General features: G+C 35.3%; 1 protein-coding gene across 1 annotated transcript in view; it reads right to left on the reverse strand.

Moving 5' to 3' along the window:
• The window catches only part of HNRNPC (heterogeneous nuclear ribonucleoprotein C), a 40,555-nt gene extending 26,709 nt beyond the window's left edge, over positions 1 to 13,846 (reverse strand). Inside the window, exons 1-3 of the mRNA XM_007951146.2 lie at positions 13,606 to 13,846; positions 5,772 to 5,847; positions 5,068 to 5,115 (exon numbers count right to left, since the gene is read on the reverse strand). Of these exons, the coding sequence (XP_007949337.1) occupies positions 5,068 to 5,115; positions 5,772 to 5,847; positions 13,606 to 13,846 (365 nt within the window). The remainder of the gene's footprint in view (positions 1 to 5,067; positions 5,116 to 5,771; positions 5,848 to 13,605) is intronic.
• Between the last annotated feature and the right edge of the window lie 532 nt (positions 13,847 to 14,378).

The raw sequence follows: 14,378 nt of genomic DNA on the forward strand, positions 1-14,378 counted from the left end.
TCTTCACCCAAATCCTAATTAAAAAAAAAAAAATGAAAAGGCAAGCCCAATTCACACAGAAGGTATCTCAGGAGAAAAAAAACAAAAATAATCACCTGTGCTTTTCATCACTAAAATACAAAAATAGGATCATTAAAATAGGTAATACTAAACTATTAATAAGTACAGTACGTATCTTGGAGCATGTAGCAGTCATCCAGATTGTTGTTGTTGTTGTTGTTATTTGCCGTCGAGTCAGCCCCGACTCATAGCGACCCCTCCTTGGGTTTCTGAGGCAGTATCACTACGGAAGTAGGACTGCCCAACCGTCCTTCCGAGCAGTGGCTGGTGGGTTTGAACCGCCAGCCTTCTGGTTAGCAGTCAAGTGCCTTAGCCACTATGCTACCAGAGCTCCTGTCATCCAGGTAGCATTACCCAAATACTCAAAATCTAAAATTCTACAAGACAGGAATAGTAAAATCTTGCACTAAAAATTCTTCCAAATCAAAGCAATCTTTTTATGACCTCAGATGACAGTTCTTAACTTTGTCATCCCATAGCTAATAATCAGTAACTTTACTTCATTGCAGTGCAGAGGGCATTAAAGCCACAGAATAACCATCTGTTGTCTCCTTTCTCAGAAGACAGTGTAACAGAATATAAACAACTCAGGAAAATTTCATATTTGGATTATCTACTAGTTTTAACAGGAATTTACAATATTTGTGATTCCCATCACTACCACCTAAGAATACTCACAAATTAAACAAATTACAGATTTTTTGAAGAAAACATCAATGTTAAAATCACCTACTTCCTGATATAAAATGTTTGAACATATAAAAGACCCAAGGCCCAACACCTACATTCTTAAAGTTCCTGTCAAGTCATAATGAACACATTCTATATAGCATTCTGGTATCCTCTTCATGCCCTACATACACATACAGAGAGTAAGGAATGAAAGAAATAAGTAAGAACAGTAAAGAACATAGAACCTGAAACTCTCACTAAACATTCAGAGATATCCACCAATACGGGAAATAAGATGGTAGAGAAACATGACAATACAAAATGCACAAAAGTAAAATCAAGTTTGTGAAAAACTGACCAGATAGTAGGTAACGGTTTGGAATATGAAAATTATTTTAGATGTAAATGGAATGGTGGTTATGTTTATAATGGCCAATTTTTACAGACATATACTGAAATATTTGCAAATGAAACAGTAATACAGATAAATGCTTCAAAATAACCAGAGTAACTTAAGCGAAAAACCTAGATTTGACAAATGCATAAATGTAAAAGTTTATTAGTGATCAAGGTGCTGGGAGAGAGGAGAAATAGAGTATTACAGCTTAAGGGTATACAGTTTCTGTTCTGGGGTGATTAAAAACGTGTGGAACAGATAACACATCAATGAATGCCATTTATGTCAATGAACTGCACACTTAAAAATGGTTAATACAACAATCTTGTTGCTATGTATCCTTAATTCAAAAAATAGATGACTAAATAAAATAGGGAGGGGCAACAGATAAGACAAGATTGGCCATGGTTTGATTTATTATTGAATCTAGGTGATGAATACCTTCATCATACCTTAATAACTGACTTTAAAAAAAAAAGTTGGAATAAAAACAATGTCTAGAAAACAAATGTCAACCATTCTTAATTTTACTATGTGTTGGTCTGGAAACTGTCACACATCAAAAGGCCTAGGACACATTACAGATGTTATTGGGGGGAGGGGGAGATACCCATGATTCTTCCTTTAGTGTGAATAAAATACGCAATAGTAATATTGTGTGTAAGTATTAACAAGGTTAATAAAATACTAACTCAGAGTGGAATTTTCACTATCTCTAGCATGAAAGGAATCTGAGGAAATGCTGGTAATAAAAAGGAATCCTAAAAAGATTGGGAAACCTAAGATTGTAAACACTACAGTAAATAGTTTTGGGCCATTTATAATGCAGTTTCATATTTTTCATGTTTCCATCAGTATTCTTAACAACACTGAGTAGGCATTATTATTCACATCTTAGAGATAAGAAATAGAAGGAATAGGGAGATTACATTATTTAATGGCTTTGATCATAACCTGCTCTAAATGACATGATTTTAGATTCCTCAATTACTCTTTTCTCCACAGCAACTACCTCCCTCTCATAATATAACAAAATCTGAGTAGTATAGAAATAATCTTAAAAAAAAAATCTGAATCACATTTATGTGATTTTCATATGAAGAATGTGAGTATACAGTGGATAATGATTCATCCCAATTTAAATAGAAAGATTCAAAGCTTTCAGCACATCTCAGAGCCAATTTGCCATCATCTTTTATTAAGTAACCTAACTTAATTGGATCCACATCATCAGGTTACTCATTAGGATCATAACAAAAAATGGAACCTTGCCAATAAAGTATTATTAGGATGGCTTGAGAGAAAATAAATACCATTTTCCTAAGTAGCTTTTCCACCTTCTTCCAGCAACTACCTAAGAAACCATACTTCCCCAAATGAGCAAAGCTAATAGATTTGCTATTTTCCAGTTTACTGATGCACTACCCCAATCAGCATCATACATTTCTATCATACATATTGTAAAATTCTTGATAAAATAAACACTGTTCAATATCTATTATATGGTTGTTGTTCCACTAGTCAAAAATCTTTTCCTATTGGCTTAGGTTAGAATAGAAGGGTTAAGATTCCTTTTCACTAATGCTCTATGCCAAACAACAGCACTAGAGAGTAACTAAAGGTATTCTCTGTCTCTTGAAACACAGAAGATGAGGCCAACAGTGGTGTGGCCACCAATTTTTAGAACCAAAAAGCAACAGTAAGAAATTTGAAGTTATAGCTGTAAACATATAAACATCTGCCAATCCTTGCTGTGTCTCTTATTTTCAATCAACCCCTTCCAAATCTCTCACTTAAAACAAATTTTTTCTTTCTTATTTACAACAGGATGACAGAAGTGATCAAAAATTTCTCAGCCTCTTATTGATGATTATTACATATGATTAATGTGGTGCTATGTATCTTTACAACAATAAAAATTTGTTTGCTACCTCACCGAAAAGAACAAAACATTAGACTATTCTGATTAAGAGTAGAAACTACACTGTTACCATTTTCTGTACACTCATAAAACAAGAATTTCTAAAGTCCATGTTCCTCCAGAAATTGTATTTTAACAAAAAAAAGCATACTAGAATTTTTCTGAAAGGAGTCATAACAAAGAAACAGGAGAAGAATCACTGAAACTAGCTATTTAAATGTCATTAAAATGTGGTCAAGTGACTCTTGTATGCAAAAAGAGTATAATGCAGCTATTCACATAAATGTTCACACAAACTCACTGGTCTGCCTTCAAGTTCCTCAATTAGTGACCAAGTTTTCAGTGGCAAAGGGACATCCAGATATTTTCTCAAATTGGAAGATAGCCCACCACTTTTCCTTTTTCTTTAATTTCTAAGTACAAAAACCATTGCTACTTTCAAAACATGTCCAAAACAAACCACTAGGTACAAATGAAATATTCATTTTGATGTTAAGTGAAAAAACTTAGCATGGTGTTCAAGGCGCATTATATACAATGTAGATCCAAACTATCTTTCCAGTTTTAGTTTTCTATACTTTTCATGACTATTTCTCAAACACATTAGGGTACATTTTTAGTCTCCTTGTCCATGCTATTGGCTGACTCGAATCTCTTTCCTAATTACCCTTTCATGATTAATAAACTCATTTCAAATGTTTCTCTTCTTTGAACATTCCTTAATAACTTAAACAAGCTACTGTTTTTACTGTAAAAGCAGAGATTGGTGTTCTAATTGGAATTATTATTTACATTAATAATATGAAAATTCTAATCTTAGGAATATTATCTAAGATGAGAAAAGAAAAATAAATTTTGATGGCTTATCAAGTTAAACATGAGTATGGTCAATAAACTGTAATTTAAAAAGTGGTTAGAGAAAGGAGCTTTGGTGGCATACTGCCTAAGGCATATGACTGCCAGGCTGGAGGTTCAAACACACCAGCTACTCCTCAGAAAGATCTACTACCACAGTGATACTGCCGCAGAAACCCAAAGGGGTTGCTATGAGTCAAAACTGACTCAGTGGCAATGATTTTGTTTTTTTAAAACTAGAGAAACCTAATGTTTAACTAATGTAAATAAAAACAATAATTTTAAGAACGACAACATGATACTAACATTTTTTAGCGTATCATTCCAGCCAATAAGGAATTCTTCTATCAAATCTAAACACATCATTCAAAAGCCATCACCCACCCAGTTCTATCCATTCATCTTCCAATTTTATTCCCCATAACTCTCTAATAACCTCTCTGAAGGCACAGGAAGAAATGATAATCATTATTCCAACTTCCCTAATTTATAGACTAGTACTATCAACGCTCCCCAATGTACAATATAAATCCTATCACTTCACCACAACCAAAGTAATTTGTATTGCTAATTCATTACATATAATGCTTATGGTAATCAGTTTTAATAGTTGGTTTTTGCAAAGGAGGATTCAGGATTTTTAAAGAATCACCTTTTACAGTTTTTCTTTATTTTCCTAACACAAATTCACAATAGCAGATGGGATTTAAAAAGAAAAAGAACAAAATATGCCAAATGGGATGGAATACTCCACAAGGCAAGTGGAAAGTATGTAATAGAAAATTAATGAAGAAAACATAGAAGTAACTAATGAGTCTCATTTTCACAATGTGGCAGCCAAGTAGAACTCACTTTGGATATGCAAATTAAGACCAAAACAAAACTGACTTTTCTCCAAATCACAAAGTAAAAGCCATAGCTCACAAAGATTAGAACCCTCATATACCCTAAAAATATATGAAGTGATTGTCTAAAATCAACAGAAATGTCACCCTACTTAGCTTATCTCCAATGTTTTGTAAAGTTACTTTTGGTTTAAAATCATGCTTAGTATTCATTACTGTAAATAGGAAAGTTCATTGCAACAAAATAGAACGAAATGTCTTATTCTTACTACATGGATTTCCACCAGAACAGAGAAAATAAAATTGTTTAAACATACCTGTCATAATAATCTCGCTGGAAGTCATAGTCCAAGTCAAAAGAAGAGCTGAAAAAATAAATCCCAAAGAGGATTAATTTTGGAGATATTAATGTAAATTCAAAACAGCAGATGGGAAAAAAAACATGCAAAAAACTTACACAACAAATAAAATCAAACCAAGATTAGCATGTAATATTCCACAAACATTAAACAATAAATCACAAAGTCTCAAATTACTTTCCTCAGTAAAGATTGCCTGTCATGTTAGGCCACTAGACATACAGTGGCCAAATTTCTAATTCAGTTAAAGTTTGCTAAAATTTCAACACATAACAGCTAAAAAAATAAGAACAATGAATAATACAAGAGTCAACTAAGCATTGTAATATCACCTCCTTCCCCTTTTTTACTTCCCAGCTTCTTAGAAGCTACAACAACCCCCCTAGAGAATTTCAATTTATGCTATAAACACACAACTATGCTTTAAGAGCCAAAGTATCAGAGAATTCTAAGTAATTCTCTGAGAAACGGGTGAAAAGGAGGCACATTAACACTTACAAAATTAATAAAACATTACTTTTACAAAGAATAAACACAAATCACATTTAACCCTCCCCAGAAAACAGATAGAGAAGATGCCCATTGATGGACACAATGTAGTTATAAATAATAAAGTTCCGGACCTGAGTAGAGGGGACGGAGAAGGGTGTTCTGGTACTGACCCGTACATCTCCGCTGCAGATCGTTTCACACCTGCTTTTCCTCGGTTCACTTTTGGCTCTGCAGCCAGATTAATATCTGGAAAAACAAAAATAAAAACAAAAATTCTAACAACTCTCCTCGGGGGGGAAAAAAAGTTAAAACTTTTATCACTTTTAAAATGGTACAAACTCATAAAAATGAGCTAAGGGCTAACAATATATCTACTCATATCTTGTCATAAAAAAAAGACTTAGGAATTTTGCACCACTGATTCATCCACCCCTCCTTTTATACTCTGTTCTTTATCAAAAAGTGTTCAGTAGAATATATTGTTTCTCATTCCACTCTCAAAATGCAGTGTACTCTATTCTACTCATTCACTGGCCCATTTTTCCTATCACAGAAGAAGAGCATCAATTAGTAACACTGGTTACAACCTTTACAGGAAAAGTTTCTGTTAACCTAATTTTTATATGAAACACCTACTCCAGAGTAGCCAACTATCTACCCTGTCACCTATCACCTATCATAAAGTGCTTGTATTCTTCTTCTGTCCCACAATAATAAAGCTCACTGACTTAAAGTTAATTCTCAAAAACTCAGATTATCAAACAACCAATTGGTAAACAGATCTTGAGTATTATCTATTAGCTAAACACTATTACATGCATAATCATTGGTTCACTAAACTCATTTGTAACTTATCTAAATAACCTTGCTTTTACAGTTTTGACTTTGAAAGCATAAAAACTTCTATAAAAATGGAAATGCTGAAAAAGCAATCCACAAAATGTAAAGACAAAATGAAGCAACAAAACCAAACTATATTTCAAGTTGACTGTATTACTTTATAGAAAAATTATTCCATTTCATTCAATAGTATTTAGACTCAATATCCAGTGGAATATAATACCAAGAATAAAAACAGCTTCATTTAACACTGCAGTCAGTAATCTTAAATTTGGTAAAAATATTGCTATGGTTATTTTGCAGTGGCATAAAGCATGTATAAAATAAGAAGTTAAAAGTAACCAATGTCACTGAACTTATGTATAGAAACTGATGAGAAACTAATTTGCTGTGTAAACTTTCACCAAAAATACAATTTAAAAAAGGTACTTCCTATTCTGCCCGCTAGTATCAGCCAGAAGCAATTAAAAACTTTAATAATCATATAACTCCTAGTGCCCACACTGTGAGTTCTAAGCATTTCCCAGCAAAAGTTTAAAAAGACTTAAGAAAAAGAGGTGACTGTCATCCATTTGGAAGGGGATCTACGTAGGAGATCTTTGACAGAGAGGGAGAACAATGTGGAATAAAACTCACAATCATTTGGAGGAAAAAAAAAGGGGAAGGACCAGTTTTGCTGGTCTGATAGAGCCTGGTGGAACCACTCAGACTACGGCTCCTAGGTGCCCTTCAGGTCTGGATTAGAACCCACACCTGTGGTTTCCAGCTAAACTTAAGACAGGCATATGAGTTGAACATTTACCTCCAAGTAGATACTCTCCTTGGAGAGAACAATCATGGGAGAAAGAAGGGCTGCTTATGCACAGGGAGACAGCTCAGGGGGCAGGGGTCCATGGAGGGATGGACACAGGGAAGAGGTAACTATGAGGAGGAAGTGGGAGGGGAGCTGTTGCATTGTGGTAAACTGTGGTCAATGTCATGAGACAAAGTATATGTGAACTGCTGTATGGAAAGTGAATTTGCTCTATAAATCTTCACCCAAATCACAATAATAATAATAATAATAATAATAATAAAAGAGGTGAATTCCAGGTTTAGATCAAGAAATATCTTGTCGCTCCAGGAAGTAATGCAAAACTTATGAGGATCAGATCTCAAGGTCATAGGAAAATGGTCTACTCGACAAAGATGAAATATTCTGAGCTCCAGACAGTGAGCTGCAATCAATTAAAAAGACATGAATTCTAAAAAAAAATTAAATATATATATATACACATCAAAAAAATTACCAAGAATGTAGAACAGGAAAAAAAAAAAAGAAAAAGAAAAATTTACCACCTCGGAAACCCAATGGGGATCTCTATCAGTCGGAATCAACCTGATGGCCAGGAGTTTGGTTTTATTTTCTCTCTCTCTCTCTCTCTCACACACACACACGCAAATTATAAGTAAAATGCTATAAAGTATGTGCTCTAGAAAAAAAAAATACGGAATACGAGAAAATATTGGTTAACTATGTAACTGACAAAGGAGATTTGGTGGTTTAATGGTTACGTGACTTGGCTGCTAACCAAAAGATCAGTGGTTCAATCCCAATAGCTGCTCCATGGACCGAAGATGAGACAGTGTGCTTCTGTAAAGATTCACAGACTTAGAAAACCCAATGGAGTTGGAATGAACTCGAAAGGGTCCAATATCCAAAATATAAAGAACTTCTACAACTTAAGAACAAAAAGAGCAAGAGCCCAATATAAAAATTGGCAAAAGACATGAATAGGCATTTTTCTAATAACAGATACATAAATGACCAATGTTGTTGTTGTTATGTGCCGTCGAGTTGGCCCCAACTCATAGCAACCCCTCCTTGGGTTTCCAAGGCAGTATCACTATGGAAGTAGGATTGTCCAACCTTCTTTCCGAGGAGTGGCTAGTGGGTTGGAACCGCCAGCCATTTTGTTAGCAGGCAAGTGTCTTAGCCACTATGCTACCGGAGCTCCCAAATGACCAATAAGCACATGAAAAACTACAAATCTAAATCAAAATGAGACATATACCATTTCACAATCATTATGACGGCTGTTTAACAAGTGCTGGTGAGGATGTGGAGATCTCATGCATTGCTGATAAGAACATAAAATGTGCTAAATATGTGGAGAACAGTTTGGCTGGTTCTTAAAAAAGAGAAACATAGAGATTTGCCATTATGTTACTCACCAAAGCCTCTCCTAGATATATACTCAAGACTTGAAAACAGAGACTCAAATACTTTATACACCAATGGTCACTGGAGTATTATTAACACTAGCCAAAAGGTAGAAACCATCTATCATAATAGCCAAAGTATCCATCAATAGATGAATGGATAAACAAAATGTGATACATACATACAACAGATTATTAGTTATCCATAAAGAGAAATTAATTTCTGGTATATGCTATAACATGGGTAAACCCTGAAAACATGTCCAGTGAAAGAAGTCAGACACAAAAGGGCAATTACATGGTCCTATTTATATGAAGTATCTATAGTATGCAATGCGGAGACAAAGATTAGTGGTTAGAGGGACTAGGGGGAAAAAAAACCCAAACCCAATGCCAATCCTGACTTACAGCAACTCTTTAGCGCAGGATTTCCCTAAGAGTGGCTGGTGGGTTTGAACAGCTGACCTCTGGTATAGCAACCGAATGCTTTAACTGAATGCCACCAGAGCTCCTTGGACTGAGGCAAAGCAAAATGAGGAATATTGCTTAAGGACTAGAGTTTCTGTTTGCGATAAGAAAAAACTTCAGAATAGTCGATGATAGTTGCACAACATTATGAATATAACTAATGATATTAAATTGTACACTTAAGAAATGGTTAAAGTGGCAATCTTTTGCTATAGATATTTTACCATAAAAAATTTTTTAAGAAAACAACATAAATTCATTCATAAATAATGTGGAAGTTGCTAGAGTACTGATTATACCAGAATTTAAAAACAAAAATTAGGAATCGAGACATGTCTTGCCTATCCAAACTAAACAGAAAATCAAGTATTAATGACAAAGTTCTGCAAAAGTATAGCTGATAAATGCAGAAAGAATTAGCATCAATTGCTTTTTGTAACCTCTAATGAGATAACTAAGGCACTCTGGTGACATAGTGCTTAAGGCACTTAACTGCTAACCAGAAGGTCGGCAGTTCAAGCCCACCAGCCACGCCACAAAAGGAAGACTGGACAGTCTATTTCCATAAAGATTCACCTCCTCGGAAATCCAAAAGGGTTTGCTGAGTTGGAACTGTTAAGTTTGGTTTGGTTGTTAATGATACCCGTGCAATGACCATCAATGAAGGATAACCATGAATCATCAATGTAAGTGGGGCAACCATTTTAAACCACCTGGTGTAATACAGTATGAAATACATAACACCTATCTGTGAAGTTATTTTCACCAAAATGAAATAAGTCTGAATTTAATCAAGCCTTTGAGCTGCGAAGTCCAGTAAGTTAAATCACTAAGCACATGTGAATACTGAGCACTTGAAATGTGGCTAGTCTGAATTCAAATATGCTTTAAGTAGATTAGATAGATAGATAGATAGATAAAGATACTGAATTTCAAAGATATTTTATGAAAAAAAAAAAAAAATTTTTTTTTTGGTAGAGAATTTAACTTTATTCAAAGAATTTGGTCCTGGTCCTGGGCTCCCCAGGAAAAAAAAAATCCTAAAACTTTACAGTTTTTTTTCCCCCAATGACCGAAGTGTCTTTGATGAATATTCAGGACACCCCTAAGGGTTTATGACTCATCTTGGGTAGGTATTGCCTATTCCAGAAAGACCCACCTAGTGTTATACCAACCTCATGTAGATATTTTATCAACTAACCTCAGAGAAGAGGGGCTAGAATTTCAATTATACAAATATCCCAAGTAAGGGTTCTGGAAAATACAGCTCCAGGAGCTTCCTGGTTGGTAATAAGAAACAGACTCACAAGGGAGGGTAGCATGTCCTCTTCTGAAACAACTTCAGAATAGTCTGAATTGGAACCTTTCCTATGCATCTCTTCTATTTTATCATTTTTGCTATAATTTCCAGAGTTTTATGAGTCATCCCAATCAATTATCAAACCAAAGATGGTACTGGGAGCCAGTAGAAATGAGGGGAATCTCAGAAAACTTTTGATCATACTGCTGGCATCTTACTAGGCAGTGGGGAAATTGTGAAATTTTAGACAGCAGATCAAAGTGAGGGTGTGTGTCATAGTTCTCCCAAGACTGCAGCTGGCATCTGAGGTTTCTGGCAGATATGACAGTCTATAGGGTTGTCTCCTTTAACTTGTGAGGTCTGACCTACCTCGAGGTGGTTAGGGTCAGAGGAAGGAGTGTGGCATGTGCAGCTAATATCAGAACAAAAATAGAAGAGAGAACAAAACTGATGGTAACTAGAACTTGGATTGATCAACAAACACATTTGTGTTCAGAGAAATGAGATTAGATTTTTTCAGCAAATGTTCAAGACCTCAACAATTTTTATATGCTTAAATGAGTGTATTAGCTTAAATAAGGGAGCTCTGGTAGCACAGTGGCTAAGGCACTTGACTGCTAACCAGAAGGCTGACGGTTCAAACCCACCAGCCACTCCTCGCAAGGAAGATGGGCAATCTACTTCCATAGTGATACTGCCTCGGAAACCCAAGGAGGGGTCGCTATGAGTCGGGTCCGACTCGATGGCACATAACAACAACAACAAGCTTAAATAAAATATATGATTAAAATGACTTTTATCTGCTTCTTTCAACTAATTTTAATGTGCCTTGTCAAAAAGTTTAAATTACATATATGGCCTGCATTATTTTTCTAATGAACAGAATTAATCAACATTTACCAGTATTGCATAAAATAGAAAAAGAAAATAACAAGTTAAATATTAAAAAAGTAATCAGCCAAGTTGAAACAACAACAAAAACCAAACCAGTTGCCATCAAACTGATTCCAACTCAGGGTGACCCAACATGTGCAAAGTACAACTGTGCTCCACAACCTTTCAGAAGCAGATCACCAGATCTTCCTTCCACGGCACCTCTGGGTAGGTTAGAATGGCCAACATTTTAGTTAGCAGTTGAGCCTGTGCCATCTAGAGTGTGTAAAATCACTAATTTTAAAAAAATTATATATAAAAACTCAAAATACTAACCGTAAAAAAAAGTAGTTATTGATATGAATTGCTATAAACTTTATAAATGTGAAAGAAGTAATTCATTAAATTGATAAATGCAAAGTATCAACAATGGAATGAATTATTCTTTCTTTTTTTTATGACTATTACAGCATTTAGGAGCTCTGGTAGCATAGTGCCTAAGGCACTTGACTGCTAATCAGAAGGCTGGCGGTTCAAACCCACTACTCTTCGGAAGGAAGATGGGGCAATCTACTTTACCGTAGTGATACTGCCTCGGAAACCCAGGGAGGGGTCTCTATGGGTCAGGTCTGACTCGACAGCACATAACAACAACAAAAAAAAAAACATTACAGCATTTGGGAGCTCTGGTGGTATAGTGCCTATGGCATCTGACTGCTAACCAGAAAGCTGATAGTTCAAACCGATCAGCCACTCCTCGGAAGGAAGACTAGGCAATCTACTTTCGTAGATATACTGCCTTGGAAACCCAAGGAGGTGTCACTATAAGCTGGAATCAACTTGATGGTAGTGAGTATTTTTGGTAATTATAGCATTTAAACCATTTATGCTTTTTTTTAAATCCATAAAAAGCAAAAATAAATTGACTTGTATCATAAACTCTTCAGTTTCCCCAATATTCACAAGCAAAGGTAAGAACACAAATTATAAGCCACATCAAATTACTATGACTATGGAGAGTAAATCCCAGAAGGTGACAATTAGGAAATTATGCATTGATATAAAATTCTACAATCATACAGGAACACAACTTCCATGTTCTAATAGTACTCCTGTATCATATGCAATACAATCTTAAGTTTAGCATTTGAACTATTAAGTGAACAGCATTCTGCTCTCATTTCTCAAAGTATGAATATGCCAGGTCAAAGAAGCAGACCTGATGGGGAAAACTAGTATCTAAAACAATATAAACAGGCTTTAAAGTTTTAAAACAGATGTTAGTAAGAGTAAGAGCCTTTTATTGAGTTTAAACGTGTTGTATTATACTAACAGCTTTTCTGGAATCATCTCTATCTTCTCAATTTATCTAAAATCTTCTAAACCCGTAAGTACTATTACTTAAGGTAAACACAGGTAGTTGTACTCTTAGGTACTATTAGATCATCACCATTGTTAACAGATGAGAAAATGTATGGCTTGACCAGGCTATGCAGCTTCACACACATGGAGTCACTGAATTACACATGTAGTAGTGAAGCTCTAAGAGAGGTCCAGAAAAGTTTACCTGCCAAATGTCTAAAGAACCCATGTATGACAAACTTGTACTGCATCTCCAGAGTCTAATGAGGAGGAGGAGGTTAAAGCCATATAGGTATCATCTCCAAATTATGAGATACCATTCCTGCTTCCATCTTACTCAAGATCGACAAGTAAGGGTTATTCAGCCAATACTATGTAAAACAAAATAATAAAATATTTAACTCATTATACTGTCAAACCTATGAAAGCTGGAACTTGGCAGGATTCCCAAATTGCCCACCTTTGACAGCATAAAGTTTTACTATTTATCTATCGCTATTTTATTTTTACCGTTGACAGGTATTTCAGAATCTATCACTCATTTAGGTGGAAAATAACTGTTTTCCTTCTCTGACAAGATTCCATCTTACACAGCTTATGGCTTGCCCAGTTTTACTGTACTTATATGCCTGTTGTTTTTGTTTGGCACCATAAATTTCAACTCATAGCCACCACATGTGACAAAGCATAACTGCCCTATAAAGTTTTCTTCGCTATTATTTCCACAGAAGCAGATCAGCTGGGTAGGTTCCATCACCAACCTTCCAGTTAGCAGCTAAGTGCTTAACTATTTGCTCCAGTCTAATATACATTTTTAAATTCGATTGAAGTGATAGCTACAATATCGAGAACATCTCAGGCTATTAAGGTTTATAGAGCGAGAAAGAAAGAGTGAGAGAAAAATAACTCTCAACAGAAAAATTTTCCACCCCAAAGAATTAATTTAACCCAGACCTTACCTAAAACCTGGCCAGCAATCATTCTGCCATCTTCTCCTGCTACAGCAGCCCGGGCATTTCTCTCATTAACATATTGAACAAAGGCAAAGCCTTTATGAACAGAGCATCCCACAATTTTGCCATACTTCGAGAAGATTGCCTCTACATCAGACTTCTTGACCACAAGTGTGTTGAGATTTCCAATAAATACACGAGAGTTCATGGAGCGAGGATCTGTCTTGTTGGTAACATTGCTGGCCATGGTGTTTGATAAGGTTTGTCACAAAGCTGAAAAACTACAAAGAAAAAAATACATTCAGGTGAACAAACACTAAAAACAAAGTATTCCTTGATAAAAATGTCTCTATTCTTATTTTGAAAGACAGTGACTACCAAGAGAGTATCAGTCAACTGTGAAGGACTCTTATCAACAATGAATGGGTAAGATCAAGTGTATTACTATTCAAAGAGCCCCTGAACATATCCTTACATAAATTCAACTACCTCCTCTCATACTCCAGCAGCATTAGACTTTTATTTCTCAAGAGCGGGAAAAAAAAAAAAAAAAATCCTCCTCACATACTACTACTGGCAACATAATCCTCTTTAAGTCCAACAACCCCCACTCCTTTGTTTTGAAGTTGTCAACCAAATCAGAAGCCCCTAAAACCTTTGCCAGCTCTGGTGGCACAAGCACCTAAGGCTTCTGCCTGTTAATGAAGAGTGTTGGCAGTTCAAACCCACCAGCCACTCCAAGGAAGGAAGACAAGGCAATCTACTTCTGTAAAGATTTA

Source organism: Orycteropus afer, unplaced genomic scaffold (genome assembly GCF_000298275.1).
Source record: "Orycteropus afer afer isolate SDZICR_OR568_19922 unplaced genomic scaffold, OryAfe1.0 scaffold00292, whole genome shotgun sequence".
Classification (NCBI taxonomy): Eukaryota; Metazoa; Chordata; class Mammalia; order Tubulidentata; family Orycteropodidae; genus Orycteropus; species Orycteropus afer.